Source organism: Mustela nivalis, assembly GCF_964662115.1.
Source record: "Mustela nivalis genome assembly, chromosome: 3".
In the NCBI taxonomy this organism is placed as follows: Eukaryota; Metazoa; Chordata; class Mammalia; order Carnivora; family Mustelidae; genus Mustela; species Mustela nivalis.
The window spans coordinates 147,270,502-147,289,773 of NC_139022.1; the positions used below are offsets into that span (position 1 = coordinate 147,270,502).

General features: G+C 43.5%; 1 protein-coding gene across 1 annotated transcript in view; it reads right to left on the bottom strand.

Moving 5' to 3' along the window:
• The window catches only part of GHR (growth hormone receptor), a gene marked incomplete at its 3' end in the record, with an annotated part of 239,119 nt that extends 221,367 nt beyond the window's left edge, over positions 1-17,752 (bottom strand). The window contains exon 1 of the mRNA XM_082723382.1: positions 17,415-17,752. Within this exon, the coding sequence (XP_082579508.1) occupies positions 17,415-17,427 (13 nt within the window). The 5' untranslated portion in view covers positions 17,428-17,752. The remainder of the gene's footprint in view (positions 1-17,414) is intronic.
• Between the last annotated feature and the right edge of the window lie 1,520 nt (positions 17,753-19,272).

Consider the following 19,272-nt stretch of genomic DNA (forward strand, 5'->3'; position numbering starts at 1 on the left):
ATAGAGCCAGGTGACCTCCTTAAAATGCAGACTGATGATGTCACCCCCTTGCTTCAAGACCTTCTATGGTTTTCTGTTGCTCTTTTGATACATAAGGAAAGTAACACAGTCTGCAACATCATGTAAGATATAGCCCCTTCTCTGGCCCCTTCTTAGATCATGCTCCTTCCTAATCTCTGAACTCCGATCACACTGTGTTCAGTTCTCAAAAGTACCAGGTATCTTCCTGACTCCTGTTCCCTCTGCCCAGATTGTGCTTCTATCCCCTCCCCTCAACACACGCTTCCACTCTTGTAGATTTCAATGGTCTTCTTTCAAAAGCCTTCCCTAACCACCAAGCCCTAAACAGATCAAGCTGCCTTATACTTTGATTTCATGTAATTTAAGACCAGTTTTTAATTATACTTGGTTTATGTCTTTTTCCATCCTAGACCATGAACTCCGGTAGGAAAGAGGTTACTTCTGGGTTGTTTATCAGAGTATTCTAGAGACCAGTCCACAATTCCAGGAAAGTGTAGATTAAATTAACGAGTGAGCCTGTGAGTAGGTGAGCATGTGAATGAATGATGTGGGGCTAGATTTTTGCACTCAGGCTATCGATATTCCTCTTTATCTTCCCCTGCAGCACAAACCCATGAATCAAGGTCAAGCATATACTATCAAGTTCAGTTCAATATAAAAGTGGTTCTGAGAACACCGGATATAAACTGTGTGGAGGGAAAAAACACGGAAAGGGAAGGACTCGGAGAGTCTGATCTGCATTCTCCAGCTTAGTCAAAGAAAAACCAGCATCTCTACCTTATTTTCATTTTGAATACCAAATAAGAACCAGTCTTACCTATTTCATGAATGGATTCCTTGACTCACTTAGCTCGTTTTATAAATATATAGGAAAAAAATAACTTCCACCTAACTTTTTAAAGGACAATCAACTAGAATCTTCTGTAAGGACTTAGCGTACTCCAAATTCAGTACCTCTGCATGCACTAAAACCAATACTAATATACCTCCCTCCAGCTTTCAGAGTCCATCTTTAAATAAGTTCATAGTACTATATCCCCAAGTCTTATATAAATTCCTAGTCTTGAGCCCAAAAGATATTAATCAAAGTCCAAGTCATTTATTAAACTGCAAGTGGCCATAAAGTAGAGTTAATGCAATTTGTCAGGCAGAGCAAACCAAGAAACGACTTGACCTCTGAGCTTTTAGGACCCTCTTTGAAAAACTGGGTAAAATCACCAGGGAAGAGGTTAAAATTCAACTTTGCTTTATGTCCCTCTTTAAATCATGTGAAGTGCAAGCATGGTCCTGACAATTTACGATTATGAGTGATAACTTACCAAACAGAATACTTCCTGAGTTTTCCCATAAGGATTTTTTAAAGTTCAAAATGAACGTTACATTGGCAATGTAATTATTATAAATAGCCTTCCTCTTTAAATCATGGATTTTTTAAAGCAGCTGCTATTTGAATTACAAAATCCCAAATCCCAGAGAAGTCATTGTAATGATTATGTTAATTGGGTACTAATATTTTACTGCTTGTATTCAGCAGCCTGTTTTCCCTCCCCTGGAAAATTCCTCCTAGCTGTGTATTTCAAAATTTAAGATTTAATGAAATGAAGACAATTTCTTATTTATTTTTATTTTTTTACGATTTTATTTATTTATTTGTCAGAGAGCGAGTGCTGGCAGGGGGTGGGGGTGGTAACAGCAGGCAGAGGGAAAAGCAGGCTTCCCTGCTGAGCAGGGGGCCTGAGGTAGGACTTCGTCCCAAGACCATGGATCATGACCCAAGCCAAAGGCGGACGCTCAACCAACTGGGCCACCCAGGCCTCCCAAGACAACCTCTTTTATAAAAAATAATTAAGACAGTGTTAGGCGGCCTTAGTTATCCACTGCTACATAACAAATTAGCAGCTTGGAACAACAAATTTTTATTATCTTACAGTCTAGGGCAGGGATCTGGCAGGGGTTTAGCTGGGTTGTTCTGGCTCAAGGTCTTTCATGAGACTGCAGTCAAGCTGTTGAGGGGAGGGGCTACAATCATTCTGCAGGGGGACCGGGCTTGAAGGCTCCACCTCCAAGGTCATTCTCATGGTGGTGGTTGTCAAGATGCTTTAGCTTCATAGTAGCTGCTGGCCTGGGAACCTAAGCTCTTCATTCCACACTGGCTGTGGGTCTGCCTTGCTTCCCTTCCATCTGGGTCTCTCCACAGGGCAGCTCAAAACATGGCAAATGCTTTCTGTCAAACTGAATGATCCAAAAGACAGAGCAACCAAGACAGAAAGCACGATGTCTCTGAAGGAGGTAGTCTCCAAAGCTGCACATCTTCACCTCCACTTGACTCTGTTAGAAATGAGCCGTGAAGTTTAGCCTCTTGAAAAACTTGTGAATGGTTTTAAAACCTTCCCATAGTGTGGTTAGAATGATTAGAAGCATGGGAGTTAGAGACCTTTGGAGTCTTGTCTGTGCTGCTTGCCAGCAGTGGGTCCTTGCACAAATTAATGAAACTAGGCCACAGTTCCACCAAATGTAGAATTTGGTGGCTCATAAGGGTTTTATGTGGGGTTAAACAATAAACAATATAACATGGAAAAGAAAACTGTAGAGCCCTTGATGGTGGTAAGAACTTCCTTAACGCTGCCCCAACACCAGTGATGGGTGAAGCAAACTACTGCATGCCCACGAAGCAGAGAACAGGCAGTCCTTTCCCCTGGAGGAGCTTATAGTCCAGGAGCTTGAAAGTAAATCCAAACGTGTACATATAACAGCTAATGAGATTTTCCTTCTAGTAATCGGAGGGCTTTGCAAAAAGAAGCAGTCAGAAAAGCAGATTCCACCTAAGGAAATTGATAAGGTGTTAAAAACATTTTTGAGGGCTTGCTCTTTTAAAGAAGAGAGGCAGTTTCTTCAAGTTCAACTTTTTCAGTGTGTCAAAGCCTGGCATCTTGCAGGGGTGGAGGCTTGTGGTGCAGCCGGCCTGACACACTCTTCCGGAGACCCCGAGAGCCGGGGGGAGCTGGTTGAGTTCAGCGGGCCAGCCTGCATGAACAGACTATGCCTGTAATTGCTTATACAGAGGGTCAAAGGTCACATGCCACATAACCCATCACATAAACCCATGCCAACTTAAAGCAGCCAGTTAAGTCAAGAAAACAGTCTGACACACAGGTCCTGAAAGATCATGTTTTTTCTCCTTCAAAAACGTGCAATGCTCTAAACATTAGAGCCTGAAGGCATTACTGTTCGGTCAACCCCTGCTTATTTCTTCTTAAAATAAAAAAGAGCCCATTTTTACATGATTGTCCCTTTGTATCTTCTTAGAAGTCAGATTTCATAGTGAGCCAATAATTTGTGTTTTACACAGATTGTGTTATTAGATACTAACTCTAGGCTTCCAACAACTTGTAATCAAAGTAAAAATAAACAAAAACCCTTAAAGCATATTCTTTTCTGAATGTAGAATTAGAGGTTAGAGAAATTTCAGCATTGGTTAGCCCAGATAATTCATGTTGTTTATCTTCCCAGAGTCAAAGCCCAAATAATTTATAAGAATTTTTCCTTCTGGATTTCATGTCCTGAGTTCTTTTTTTTTTTTTTTTTTTTTTAAAGATTTTATTTATTTATTTGACAGAGAGAGATCACAAGTAGGCAGAGAAGCAGGAAGAGAGAGAGAGAGGAGGAAGCCGACTCCCTGCAGAGCAGAGAGCCCGATGCGGGACTCGATCCCAGAACCCTGAGATCATGACCTGAGCCGAAGGCAGCGGCTTAACCCACTGAGCCACCCAGGCGCCCTCATGTCCTGAGTTCTAAGGCAGCCTAGACAAATTTTCAGTTGGGCCACTGCAAGTATAAAGATTAGTCAAATATTTCACTGAATGTGCCATATCCCTGATATAACACTAAAAAACAAACAAACAAAAACAAAAACAAAAAAAACCCTAATTATGGAAAGACAGAGAAATGGAGGTCAACTCTTCAAACTCAAACACATTGTAGGATAATTACAATATTATAGTTATTACACAACATCAATGCCCCACTCTTTAGAGATGCTTGCTTCCAAACCTGTTACTAGCCCTATATCAAACTTCATTATTGGGAGTATGGGTGACTTTCTGCAGAGCTCTGCGGTCAATGTATGTGGCTATCAAGAGAACAGGTTTCACAATAGTTAGGTAGGCTTTGAAAAAATTCACAGATCCCAGGCTGATGCTTCAGCGAGCTGACTCTGAAATACACCATGCACCCATATCCATTGTGGTTTGGGAATACAGACTTGTGGAAGACCACATGCCTAGGAGAATGGCACCCGGCAGTGCTAGGCAAGCAGAGAAGAATGGTAGAAACTGAATACAGAGGAGTAAGGCAGAAGACATGTTTTTCATCTCAGTGGTGTCATTTACCACCTGCAGAGCCTGGGACAAGGAGCTTAGCTGCCCCGAGTCCAACAGTCTCAAGGCTCCGTGATTCAGTCAGCAGAATTAACTACAACATGCACACACAATGCGGGGCACACTGGAAAGGCTGGGTCATGTCTGATTCGGGGGTCCTCCTCCACATTTAATGATCAGGATACATGCTGAAAATCCAATTTCCTCCAAGTCATCACACCGTTATGGGTATTTCTCGGCTAACTGATGGAGACTAAGCTACACATAGGTCTATGGAATACAGTTTTGTTCTTATTGTTGTTTTGATACATTTGTTTTGAGAACATAACCTTGTCTAATATGATATTGGATGTTGTCCATGTCATCGTATTTTTCACTTAACCTATAATTATAGTTACAAAGTTTAACCATTATAGTTACAAAGACTACTTCAACATGAGAAGGCCCTAATACCAGAGTGTATGCACAGTATTTAAATATCGTAGGGGCACCTGGTCAGCCCATGCAGTTAAGCATAGGACTCCGGATTTTGGTTCAGGTCATGATTTCAGGGTTGTGAGACTGAGCCCCAAGACTGGGTCCCCGCCCAGCACAGAGATTCTTCAGATTCTCTCTCTCCCTCTGCCCTTCTGCCCCCCTAAAAAATAAAAAAAAATAAAATAAAAAGTGTAAAACTAAATGCAATGTGAAATTCTGAATTGAATCCTGGAATAGAATAAGTACATTAGTACATAAGTACATTAGACAAAGTGGCTACTCAATATATCGGTGCTAAGGTAATTTATAGGGAGATAGTATAGCTGTCCTGGATTATCTTTGGTCCCTGGAAAGAACGCCTCACTCCATAGCATGAGGAAAGTCACCAAAATATAAATATGCTAGGAACTAGCACATGATAGCCACACATTTTTGGATGTGTGAAAGAGAAATGTTTGGAAGAATGCTAAAAAGCTTCGATTAACTACTAAAAGGCATTTCATTCATGTATTTAACCAAAAGTAACTAAGGATTTTATACGGGATATAAAGTGATCAAGACAAAAAGATTCCTACTATAAAGTTTGTATTTTGTTGGTGGAAATGGACAAACAACAGAAAAACAAATTAATAAACAAGGTAATACCATATAATAATAAGTGATAAGTGATGTCAAAACAAAACAGGATCATATGTAGAATGACCTCACTGGGGGAAGGTTACTCTATTAGACTGGGATCAGAGGGGGCCTGTCCTTTCTAAGAAGGTGACATTTGAGCTGGGGCCTGAATGACAAGAGAGAAAGCATCCTCTGAAGATAGACACACACACACACACACACACACACACACACACTGATTTTACTTTGTTGGATCTCCCCCACCAACATAACACAAAGTCAGGCCTGAAGAGTATAGAGTTCTCGCATAAAGTATTCTCTCTCTTTGCCCATAAAACACAGACTCTATAGTCACCAGAAAATAGGAGGCTTACTTGATAGATATGCATGCTAAAGAACTTATATTTACAAACAAAAAGACAAGATGTCTGGGGGTCACTTTAAAGTACTTGGGGACAGCAGCAGCATGGAAAGATGAAACAAAATTGGCAAAATGCTGATGACTCTAGAAGACGAAACTGATAAATTACTGAACACTACATCTGAAACTAATGAAATTAATAAGCTGGCTAGTTGAATTTAAATAAATTAAATAAATTTTTAAAAATTTTAAAAAAAGAAGCTGAAGAGGAATGGGTCCCTGAGGCTCGAAATACTATTCTCTTTATTTTGTATCTACTTAAAATTTCCCATAATAAAGAGTTTTTAAAAATAAAGCATATATTTCGAAAAGATGGAGAATCCCAAAGGCCACAGGAATTCCACTTCCCCAAATATTCATCAGCAAATTAGAGGGGGTCGAGCAGGAATGGGCTAGTGGAATCATTAAGGTATAAGGAAAACCTCTGACTTAGAAATGAGAAAGGTTACTGGATATCCTTTCAATGGAATGCTGAGGCCCCTGGGATTAGCTGATCCTATGGGGATCCAAGCCTTTGTCTTGGAGGAGGCTATTTTTCACTTGGAGGAGTCAGAAGTTAACTTACAGAAATGAGCCATAAAAATAATTTTTGTCCATACGGTGCAAGTCAGTTGTGTCCATTGCAATGTAATCGATTACTGTCCTAAGAACGGACAGATTGGATTCTGAAATTCTCTTCAGCATTCCTTTATATACATTTGTGGTTCTCTGAGTTCTCCTTTGAAATGGCTAGAATATTTTTTCAAGTTACTTCATTAATTAATATCCGTATGATTTTTACATCTGTTCATTTTATATCTGTAGGAGAATCATCATTTTACCTTTTTGGAGGTGCCAACAATGGGAAAGTGTGCACCTAGAGTGTGTCAAAGTCTGGATATCTCCTCAAAGTCAAGGACTAAAACACCCTCAGGATTTTGTGTGCATTCCTCCAAGTTTTTGTATCTTGTACCACATCACCATAGGCTGTTCTTTACCCACAAGGACCTTTTACCACAACACGACCCCTCCAACTGGCCAACCTTCAATTCTCCCTGAACTTACAGACAGTATCACCTTGCCTAATGAGGGTCTCCCAACACTGGCAGAAATCTCCCTGACAAACACATATATCCAGAAATAATTTAATATTGACTTTCAAATCCAAGTTTCAGAAGCCACCAGTAACCGATGTGGGTGTACGTGTCATTGCTGTTGTGCGGTAATAGTCTAGGCATACTGCCAGGGAAGCCGGGATTAGAGAAACTAATCTCTGGCCAGTAGTACTCTTCTGAAGGAGGGACATTTCAATAGTTCAAAAAAAGAAACACTTCAAGGACTCATTGAAGCCCTAAATTTGGGTGATTGGGGAAAGAAGAAGAGGGGGAAAAAAGCAGCAGTTGATATCAAGCAATCTTTTATGGGTAAAGGTATCAAGTCCCTGGGCACACAGCCTCTCAGAAGGGTGCGCACAGAAGTCCTCTCTTTTTCTGCAGCATCCAACATGGGCCACTCATTGTTTTGACTTACTTACACTATAACAGCTTGGTTGTTGTTTTTTTTCCTCTCTCTCTTTTTTTTATTATGTTCAATTAGCCACCATATAGTACATCATTTGTTTCAGATGTAGTGTTCAGTGATTCATTACTTGCATTTAACACCCAATGCTCATCATAACACATGCCCTCCTTAATACCCACCCCCCAGTTCCCCCTCCCTCCCACTCCCGTCCCCCTGAAACCCTCAGTTTGTTTCCCAGGGTCCAAAGTCTCTCATGGGTCATCTCCCTCTCTGATTTCCCCCCTTTCAGATTTCCCTCCCTCCTCCTATGGTCCTCTGTGCTATCCCTTATGTTCCACATATGAGTGAAACCGTATGATAATTGTCTTTCTCTGCTTGACTTATTTCACTCAGCATAATCCCCTCCAGTTTCACCCACATGGGTGCAAATAGTGGGTATTCATCCTTTCTGATGGCTGAGTAATATTCCATTGTATATATGGACCACATCTTCTTTATCCATTCGTCTGTTGAACGACATCTCGGCTCCTTCCACAGTTTGGCTATGTGGAGCTACCCGATGACCCGCCAATTGTGCTACTACGTATTTAACCCAAAGATATAGAAATAGTGAAAAGAAGGGGTACATGTACAACAGCTTTGTAATGTAAGAATCAGTATCCCCATTTTGCAGATAAAGCTCAGAGAGTTTAATTAACTTGCTGAGAGACGTAAAGATAGAAAAGGGAAAAGCTGGCTTCAGACCCCATCAGACAAGCTCAGATTGTGTGATTTCAAAGCCTGTTCCATCCCCTTTCCAGAATGCTGACCTATCTGTAAACTATCACAGTGGCTGACGGGGTAGAGGGCATCTGCTGACCCTGATTCACAGGCAAGTCTCAAGTGTTCCCAGTGAGAAGAACTAGTCAGGTGTCATTTGCCTCGGTTCACAACCCACCCACTCAGGGAGTTAACACAGCTAACTGTCAGCCTCACATATGGACGACAGAAGTAAATAACACACTTTTCTATGGTTAAAGTCAAAGCTTGTGGGTGGCAATGTGGTTTAGCAGAAAGTCCTGGAAAGAATGCTAGACAAGGTGGGTTATAAACCTGTCACTGTCGTGGTGGAGCTTTAATCCTAGAGATATCTTGTCACTTCTCAGTGATTCCCATTCCTTACCTATAAATAAAATAAGGATCAGTTTTCAGCAGCAGTCCACTGGTGTTTGAAGACATATAATTCTTCCATTTGTAGGGCTGCTCCTGGCATTACAGAAATTAAGCACCCTTGACTCTGAGTGCTAAAAAAGCCTGTAATTCCTTTTTTTTAAATTCCAGTTAACATACAGTGTTATACTAGTTTCAACAACACCGTGACTCAACACTTCCATACAACACCTGGTGCGCATCACAACAAGCCCGCTTCCTCCTTAATCCTGACCCACCTCCCTTCTGGTAACCACCAGACTGTTCTCTATAGTTAAGAGTCTGTTTCTTGGTTTCCTTCTCTTTCTCTTCTTTTCCCTCTTTCCTCAATTGTTTTGTTTCTTAAACTCCACACGCGAGTGAAATCATATATCTGTCTTTGACTTATTTCACTTAGCATAATGCATAATACTCTCTAGCTCCCTCCAGGTCTTTGCAAATGGCTAAATAATAATCCATTATATATCCAGATATATAAATACATAGATAAACCTCACATCTTCTTTATCCACTTATCAGTCGATGGATCCTTTGGCTGTTTCCATAATATGGCTATTGTAGACAGTGCTGCTACAGACCTCAGGTATATGTGTCCCTTTGAACTAGCGTTTTTATATTCTTTGGGTAAATACCAAGCAGTGCAATCGCTGGGTTGCAGGGTAGATCTATTTTTAACTTTTTGGGGAACCTCCACACTGTTTCCCACAGTGACTGCACCAGTGTGCATTCCCACCAGCAGTGCAAGAGGGTTCCCCTTTCTCCACATCCCTACTTGCTGTTTCTTGTGTTACTGATATTAGCCACACTGACAGGTGTGAGGTGATCTCTCAATGCAGTTTTGATTTGCCTTTCCCTGATGATCAGAGATGTTGAGCATCTTTTCATGTGTCTGTTGGCCATCTGGATATCTTCTGGGGAAAAATGTCTATTCACGTCTTCTGTCTATAACTTTTTTTAGTCCCTGTAATGATCATATTTCCAAATACCCCTAGGCACAGCCTAGCCGAGAGTCAGTGCCTTTGTTGAGAAACCCTGATGGATGATTGCAAGTTCCATAAGGCCCTCTAACTACTGGGCCAAAACTGTGCTTATAGCATGTGGCAGGGAAGTGGTGGTAAAGGAGGGAATCACAGGCCAGTTCTACCATTGCAGGGTCCAATTAAGATCATGTTCTTGAAAGGAAGCCATACTGTTGGTATCTTTTATTGATCTCCTGGAGTACTATTAAAGAAATTTTCAAATTGAATTTATATAATGTTCATATAAGATAAGTATGCAGAAGCATTCTGCAACAGTCACCCTCTTCCTTCCAGCAAGGACTAGGTTTAGGGTGGCCATCCCAATAGTCCCACCCTAAGGAGAGATGTATACACAGCATGAATGATAAGCAACGAAGAAGCCTTCTAGTGTAAAACAAATCCGCTACCTGGTCCACCCTCCCTACTCCCTTGAGCCCCAGTGAGCTCCAGATATGTCTCCTGGTGCTCAGTTCCTAACCTTCTCACACAAAACATCAAGCTATCAAAAAAAACAAAAACAAAACAAAACAAAAAACCATATTTAAAGTACTGGCTCAGAAGCCACTTTGCCCATAAGCTCTTGCCCCAAATACTTCAGCTCAAACAGATCTCCCTTCTCTCAAAATAAATATAGCATTTGCGGTCGTAATTGAATTTTTCATTAAATTGTATAATTGTCTACTGTTCCTTAATTCGCACAACAAACATTATTAGTGTTGCCTTCCTAGCTTGAGTGCTAGCTCCCAAAGTCAAGGGTCATGTCTTATACTACTTTTATATTCCCCAGAGTGTCTAGCACATTCCTGGGAACACAGTAATGACTCAATAAATATGTGTTCTGTCTTTGATTTTTCACAGTGATCCCAAAAATACCACTAGCTTGGCCAAACTTACATCCTGCAGGCTAATAAAAAATTTTATTTATTCAGCATCTTTTCCCAAGTAGTTTTCAAAGTACTTTTCAGATGACTTTCCTAATTCTCACATACCCTACATGTACTATATGGAATAAACACACTAAAGTTTGTAGGACAAAGGCAAAGAGAATTAAAATTGTCTGCTCTTTGATGAGGGACATACTCAGAGCTGGCAAACTGGGTATGTCTCCCAAAGCCCACTAAGTCCCACGGAAAAAAATTTCAATATGTCTCCATCTTGTTTCAGGTACTAAAAACTTCTTGACTTTGCCAAACCCTGAACAGGATCCATCTGAGAAATCGGGTAATCAAGTCCGGGTGTTATCACTAATTTAAGGAGAATAATACCAAATTTTCATTTCAAGCTTAGATTCTAGTCGCACACCTGACTCCATCCAGATCCTTCTCCAACCCCACCCCCCAGCTCGCCACATCCATCTTATCAACACTTCCATTTCTCTGTTTAATGCCGAACTAAGGTCATGAAAAAATATTTATTAAACAACTTTTCTATGACAAGCAAAGCACCTTTGTGCCAATGTCTCTAAAGGAAATAAGACGCTATGCTGGGAGCTAATATAAAAGAAATCATTCCTCTTCACTCTCGCTCCACTTTCTGTAATCTTTCTGACTTGCAAGGCATCAAAGTGATATCTTTTCTTCATTCATCATCATCTTGCCCAAGGATTCTGGTATCTTCTACTACCCCTAGGGCAAGAAGCCACCCGTCGGGGCTCTGTCTTCAGTACTCTTTTCATAATTTATCATTCGCATTGGCTTTCCAAGACCGTTTTTCACTTTGCTTTGCCAAATTTAGGTTTTCTGGATAACGATAACGTAGCTTGCAGGTGTCTGAAGAAGCAGCAAATGGGGTGAATTAGGATCACAGGCCATCATCCTGACCAGGGACAAAGGCTGCCTGGCCAGGGGCAGTCAGAACTGGAAGACCGGCGGAAGATTATGACCAGCCATCGCCAAAGTTGAGATGAACCATTTAGTGCATCACTGGTAGCACCTTTTGTTTCAATAAGCACGTGGGGAGAGAACTCTGAATGTCTATTTTGTAATGGTCACATTCTACTTTTTTTTGGTACAGCAACCCAAAGGAAAAAAGATAGCTACAGTGCCTACTATATAATAAAGTACATTTCTTAAGAAAGAAAAAAAATGAATTTTCCTTTGGACCAGTGACTTTATGGTAGGAACAGAGTTCCCTTAGTTCTTTGAAGTTTTTAAATAATATACTTTAAAAATTTAATTTTGTAAACTGAGAAAATAATCAAGGAGGAGTTACTAGAGCAAATGTCTAGCCCAGCAGGCCGTCCACCATAAGTAAGTACATAACAGCGCCTATTCCACTTGCAAACTCCTCTGGTGTTCTAGGGCTGAACGAGGGCTCTCTCAGAGTATTCTCTGCCACCTGTGTCGAGTCTCCGTAAAGTGAGCATTTTCCCTGGGATATCCTTTTCACTTAGAAGCTCAGCCAGCTGTAGATAGACTTGTTTATGTTTAAACAAATTCACAATCTAAGAAGTATAATTCATTGGGATTATAATGGTATTATTCTAAAGAAAACTGACTGAAGTCTTGTCCGTCACAAAAGAAGTGATGCCTAATCAAAGCAGTACACACATCTGGAAGTTTTAAGAACTCTGTAGGAGAAATTATCTACTGATTTTGAAATGGAGCATTTGAAGGTAGGTTTAGATGCTAATTAAAAAAACACAGCCCAACAATTTCTGAGAAAATCACAGCCTTCTAACGAACCATTATTTGGGAAAATTGGTTCCTGACCTAAGGCTTCATTTGCCTCTATTAAAAGGTAGTGAAAAGCACTGACTGAAGAAATAAGTTGAAACTAAACAAGGATCCCTTCTGTCCTTTTAAGAGTCTGGTAAACCTCACAGAATTGTCTTTCCCTTAAAGCGAAAACAACAACAAACAACAAAGAACGAATAAAACCTGCTTCCCAAAAACTTTCTGCTTTGGACGATGATGAGCTAGTATTGTTTCAGGAAGCACAGCCCTGATTACGCTTTTACCGGTTTTACTTAACTGACTAAAAATATTAACAGTGGGAGAATAAGAAAAGCACACACTATTTCTTGATGCTTATATTAAAAATTGTTATAGCTTGTTAAATAAATGCTCTGAATTAGAGTTCGACTATCCAAAGCACTCCGTGTTAATTAGACTAACACTTTTTTTACGACTGCCGTGTTTACAAGCTTTCAGCAAAGAGTGGAAAAACATAAAAATGAATAAAATCTATTTCCCGTTTTGAGGAATTGTTCCTAGCAAGGATGACAGATAGGAAAAATAGACCAGAAAACTGAAAACAAATGAAATAGGTGTTCCTAGAGAGTTTCAGTTGAAGTCCCAAAGGCGTTGAGAGAAAAGAGAAATTCAATAATTAAATGAACTCAAATCGTGGCCTCCCAAAGAATCCTAAAAGGGCATCTTGTTTATTCCTTGCTTTTGTTTTTGTTCTCTGTTACTGGCATGTAAGAAATACGAAGCTCAGGGAAGTTCCATAGTTAGCAAAAATTACAAGCCCGCAGGCGGCAGAGCTCAAGGGGACCCAAGTTCCCTAACACCAACTTTACTATGGTTTCCTATTATGCCATCCTGACTTCAGGGCTTCTTATATCAAAGTAGAACTTTGGTTTGGAAATTACATGTCTAAGTACTTGTCAGTGGGTCTGCCATAACTTTTTTTCCCCAGAGGGTGGGGGATGGATAGAAGGTAGAGAGTTGCGAAACTTTAAAAAAAAATAGGCACTTTATCATTGATTATTTCCTTCCTTTCTAAGAGAACAGAATAAAGTTCAGAAGCAAATGTGATAGAGATGGGGATCATAACGCAAGGGGATAAGTGAGGAATCTCACTGCAAACACACACACACAAGGGGGGCAGCATGAACAACGTCATCAAAGGGCACGGACTGTCACTGGCCCCTTGCTCTGACTATAAGTCCACGTGCACAGGAAGACCTTCTGGTAGACCCAGATGTCAGTCCATATCACAGGTTGGTTTTCTCTCTATGCCAGGAAAAACGGCTCTTTCTTTCACATTCAGCCTTGCTGAGAAAAAACAACATCGTCATCATCATCAACCATAAACATTTCTTGCAAGAAGACAGAAGATTCTCAGCTGTGGCAAATTCTCAGCTGGTAGCTGGGGAAAAATAACTTAGCTGAGAAGCCCCAGACAGGCACATAAAAGGGCAATCCATCGTATCGGGCAGGTGTCTAATGAGCAGTAGAGGCCATAAATGCTACAGGGGCTATGTGTCAATACCTCAGTCCTGGGTGTTAAGCATCATAATTTTCACCAAGGAGAAAAGTGAGTCTCAGAGGAGCTAACACGCACATTGGTGGTAAAGCTCAAATTCAGACTGAGGTCCAAGGGGCCCCGAAGCTGTTTGTCTTCGAACCACACCCTCCCTCCCCCAACACCCCCACCCCCTACCTTCTATATACCAGCTTTGCTTCTTTCCTCCAAGAAGGCTAGAACTTGGGAAGTGAAAACCACCACAGCCTGTGTCTGACTTGGATCCAGACACACAACAGGAAGCAAGAACCTGTCTTAGAACCAACACAGTAATATGTGTGCTTCTGAATTGCCTGCGACACGACGAGCCATTGACCTCCAGAAGAATGGGCTATTGACTCAGTCATGTCCTATGTATACATCTTCAATCCCAGTCGCCCGAGGAAGCATTTCTGTCAGATGTACTGTCACTTCATTTAGTGCCAGACAGCATATTCTTTGAGACGTGGAGAGGATGAGCCTTCAGTAAATGCCTGATTGCTAGGACTGACTCATGCTTGTGGAAGCAGACACAGTAAGCTCCAGGAAAAGAATACCTCGTGGTCCCTACCTGTCTGTGATATTCAACTTCAATTTGCTTGTCTGCAGAACATTCTACATCTGGGTGTTTTTTTTTTTCCTTTTTTTGGCTTAGTGTTCCTTTGATAGGGGAAAATTAAGTAGTAGGATTATAAGGACTTCACTGTATTGCACTTTCCATAGATAGATAGGACATTCAGGCATGACAAAAAAATTTTTTTTGTTACTGCAATACAGTTAACATGAAAAATATTCTGAAGGATTATAATGTCTTGACTGTGGATGACTAATCTAAAAAGAGTAAGTTGCTACCTTGTTTACAGCTTTGAAATTAGTGAACTGTGTAATGAGATGGTTAAAATAGCTCATGAATATTAAGCAGCCTGAACAGATGCAGAAAGTCCAGAACTAAGGATTTCACATCTGAGTTTTAGGTGACAAACATGACGAGAGATGTGGCGAATGTAGACTCTGGGGCATGTTGTCAGGGGAGGGAAGGGTAGGACCCCACTGTGGGTGAGAAGAGCTCCAAAGATAAGAAAAAATAATAATAATTCAGGAAGAAGGGGCATAATGTTTGTTTTCAAATATAGCACTTAAAGGGAAGAGAGATTAGATTATTGTGTGTTGCCCCAGCAACTGAACAGTAGGTCAATAGGTACAACAAAATGTTGATTTAGTGCAAAGCAGAACATTCTAATAATGAATCTCTTCTCGAATGGACTGGCCAGCAAGGAAGCAAGATTCCCAGCTGATTATTTTCAAGAAGAGGTGGGCTGGCCCATTTACAGAAAGGGCTGCTGAGGTGCATGTTCATGCATCTGCTAGGTACCTCTTAAATTGGTTACCATACTCTTCAACCATTTTATTGGGCATGTTATTAACATTATACCATTCAAGGTTGAAAAAAAAAAATCCCTTGCCAAAAAGATACCCTCATTGCTTTGTTTACACAATGAGCAGAGGGCTGACTCGAAAGCCTTACCAAGCTTCCATTCTTATCAATTCAACGCTCAGAAAGTGACTGGATGAGTTGAAATCTCTTATTCTTTAAATCATTACCACAGAGATTATAGGATTTTCTCTTAAAAAAAAAAAAAGGTGAGGGTTTTATGGACACATGTGAACACCCTAAGTTATTTTCATTATTGACATACTTTTAACTGTTCTCTAAACTAAACCAAGTTCCCATTACTGTGCAATTTACCAGTGGAGTGACCAGAGAAGTTTAATCTTCAGGTTAGCAAAATTTAATCAATATAACCCACGCCTGTTTTTCTAAGTTAAACAATTTGCTGTGCCACATTCTCACTGTATCACTCAGATTTACCTTTACATTAACAATGCTTACCCGTAGATAGCCAAAAAGCTCGCCAAGTTAGACCAACTCTAAGATTTGTTTCCATACTGGGGTATTTCATGCACTTGGCAGAAGTACACTGCAACTGGGGCTCCATTTATTACATTATGCTATAAACATTATGTCCTGACCTAATGAAATACTCCACATGATAGTCCCAGAGGTAACCAAGCACCTTAAACATCTGTTCAACACAAGCACCAGAGAGCATAGAGAAGATGCCTAGTATCCATTTTAAGTGGTTTATGATGTGGAGTCTGCTGTTTACGCACTAATAATAGAAAAAACACAGCCCCAAACTCTGTCTAGAACAAATATTTGCAAGGCAGAGTTATGCTCAGTTTGAAAAAAAAAAATGCACTGGAAAGTCATGGCTTTGTCACTGCATTTATAGACTTTCATTTCACACCTTTGCCTATTAAGTGTCGGCTTTCCACCTCATTCCGACCAAAACTATAATTTCACTGTGATGTATTTACTCCAAATGAAAAACCTAATGTTGACTCACCACTTCCCTTAGACGTATGTGAATCAAGAAGTTTACAAGGGTGGAAGGAGAAAAAGGATGAGCCGTGCTTAAACTACAGATAATGTTTTCCAGGGGTCTCTGCGTGAAAACACATCCTTCCAGCATCTGAAGTCCATCTGAAGAAAAACTATAAATAACCAGAGACCCCTTGGAATCTAATATGGGAGCACCAAGCTTTTCTCAAAAGGAAAGAGCATCCCCAATCACAGAAAAGACGGAACCAACAATCCTGCCTACTAAATCATTTTATTTTGCTTCTATCCAGCATTTTAATTTCTGGAAAACATTTCACACTAATTACCTCCAAGGTCTATATACCTTGGCACCCCAGAGAAAAGGACTTGCAGGGTGACCGGGGTGGAAACTAGCCTAGAACACCAACTGCCCATGGCACAGGGGCCACAACATGTATGGAGAAAGGTGAGTGCCTTTCCAGGCACACGTGCCAGGGATTCTAAAGGTAAACACCCCAGAGATCATCTAGTTTCTGGTTTCCCAGCGGCACCTCGGGAATCTCAGATCTGCAGCTCCAACTTGGGTCTGGACCTCCGGGGTTCTGTACCTACACATACACCCATGTATTAAAACCGTCATCCTCATCCCAAGTCTCAGGAGAGTTCCAGGAACCTCCACCTCCAGCCCGCAGCTCCTCAAAGGCAAGGGGTTTAGTGTTTTCAGAGTCCGTGGTATTTAAATCCTATGCAGGACTCCTGCGACTTCCCAACCCTCTGGCCTCCCGTTACCTTTCCCTGTCCCTTCCAAGGTCTCCAGGCTGCACAAACGGGCGGGCGGCACCTCTCCGGTCTCCTCCTCCCGTCCACCTCCTCCCTGCACACCCTACTGGCTCAGGCGCCGACACGCCTCCCCAGGAGCACACACACACGCGCGCGCGCGCACACACACACACACACACACACACACACACAGCGCTCACGTACACCCGTACAGCGCACACACCCGGAGCCAGGATACCAATTCCCGCAGCCGCGCCGGAGAAGGCGTCCCCACTCGGGTTATACACGAAGCACTCACCCCAAAATAGACTCCCCCACGCACCCGTGAGTAGGTGAGCCTGCCGGGCACCCTGCGCACGCCGCCAGCACCCTCTCCCCAGACGCGCGGCTCCCCCACTCACCCGCAGCTCTCATGCCTCGGGCAGTTCTGTCCAAACTTTGAGCCTGGTTGATTTCATAACCACGAGTGTGTCAGGGGCTGAGGGTGCTCGGCTCGCCACGCCGTCTCTACCCACTCCAGCTCCCGGGGACCGGTGGCCGCGACTCTACTGACCCCAGCTTCGCCGGTGCCAAAGCGTGGCTGCAGTCTGCACAAACGCGCAGAGGGCGGTGCGCTTTGGGGAGGAGCGCGCGGTAGCGACGCGCACAGCCGAACGACCTCCCCTCTCCTCCGGTCGCGCCGCCAGGGACCTCTCCCCGCTCGGCGGCCGCAGCCTCAGCCTTTCCTGCCCCAGCCCGGCTGACGTGGTCAAAGAGCAGCACTCGCAAAACTTTTAGGACTTTAACAATACTGGCTTCAGAGGAAGCCACTCCAGGCACCGCAAACACTGGTCACAGCAGGCGCCAGCGTGGGATGGTTCGCCTATCGCCCCCCACTCCCTGACGCCCACCACCAAGGTCCACACACACACACGCGCGCGCGCACACACACATCCATAGCGTGGATCGGGTTACAACAACCCGCCCGCAAACAACTTCTTCGCGAGGAGGAGGAAAGCATAGCCAACCTCCAAGTCCCCCGGGGGAAAAAAAAAAAAAAAGATTCCTGTTAAATACATAAGCCAGAGCCCCACTTTCATAAACAACTGGTCCACTCCCAGGGCCCCAGGCACAAAAGGGGGAAAAGAAGAACACGACTCCCTGAGGGCCCTCCCCCGCTCCAGTACCTCCGAGTCTCGCCTCCGGATAGAGAGCGCGGGTTCGCTGCCGCGCAGGGGCCGAGGGCGCGGGGGCCTCCGGCCTGCGCGGCCCCAGCCCGGAGTCCCCGCCGCCGCCTCGGCTCAGCAGCAGCCGCCGCCACCGCTGCTCCAGCCGCCGCCGCCGCCGCCGCCGCTCCCTAGACCGCCTCCTCTTCCCATGGCTGCGCCCTGCTTGGCAGCTCGCGGGCTGTCAGGCTTGGGGAGGAGGAGGGGGCGGGGTGAAACGGGCAGGGAGGACGGGAGGGGATGGGTGGGAAACGGCGGCCGCCGCTCACCAGGGGTCACGCCCGGCCCGGCCCGCCGCCCCCGCGACCCGGGCTGCAGCGGCGAGGGGAAGCGGGAGTTCGGGGCGACGGGTTCGAGAGCCGCTGCGGAGGCGCGGAGCGGGGTCCGGGCCAGGCATTCCGAGGAGCTGGGATGAAGCGTTCCCCGCGAAGGAGTTGGAGTGGGTGCGTGTCACTCTCTTCTGGGCCGCGCGGCTCCTCCTAGAGGAAAGTATTGGTCGTTGCAGGACGCTTCCTTCCTCTCCGCCCTCCGCTGTTCCCAAAAAGAAGGCAGGACCTAAAAGAGCATTAAGTGCAGCCAATAAATGGAAAGGAGCGCTTCAAGTTAGCTCTCTGCCGGAATGAGGGGGAAAAGCGAGCCGGATAGCTTGGAAGGCGTGATTAGCCAACTGAACATTGCCTCTCTCCACCTGCAACCGCTTTCCAAACGCGTGCTCCCTGGGTGGAAAGATAGTTAAAAGTAGGGAGGGTAGAAAAGAGAGATGTAATTTGCCGAAAAAACCCGAGGCATGTGAGCAGAGACGTTATGTCCCAAAGCCAGAGCGCTAAGGTGCAGGGTGTCCGGACACAGGCCTCCGCCGGAGGACTGGCCCTGTGTGTGCCCCGGGGAACAACTCCTTTTAACTGTCCTGCGCGGGGCACAGCTCATCTGTCAAACCCGAGCCTGTGCCCCTCATTCCACTGTAGAGAAATAAAGTGAGAGGAGAAGTGCTCAGAGTGTTTCAGAAAGTTACTGTCGTTGTGCAGAAGCGTGTCATGTGGTAAAGCCTCCCACT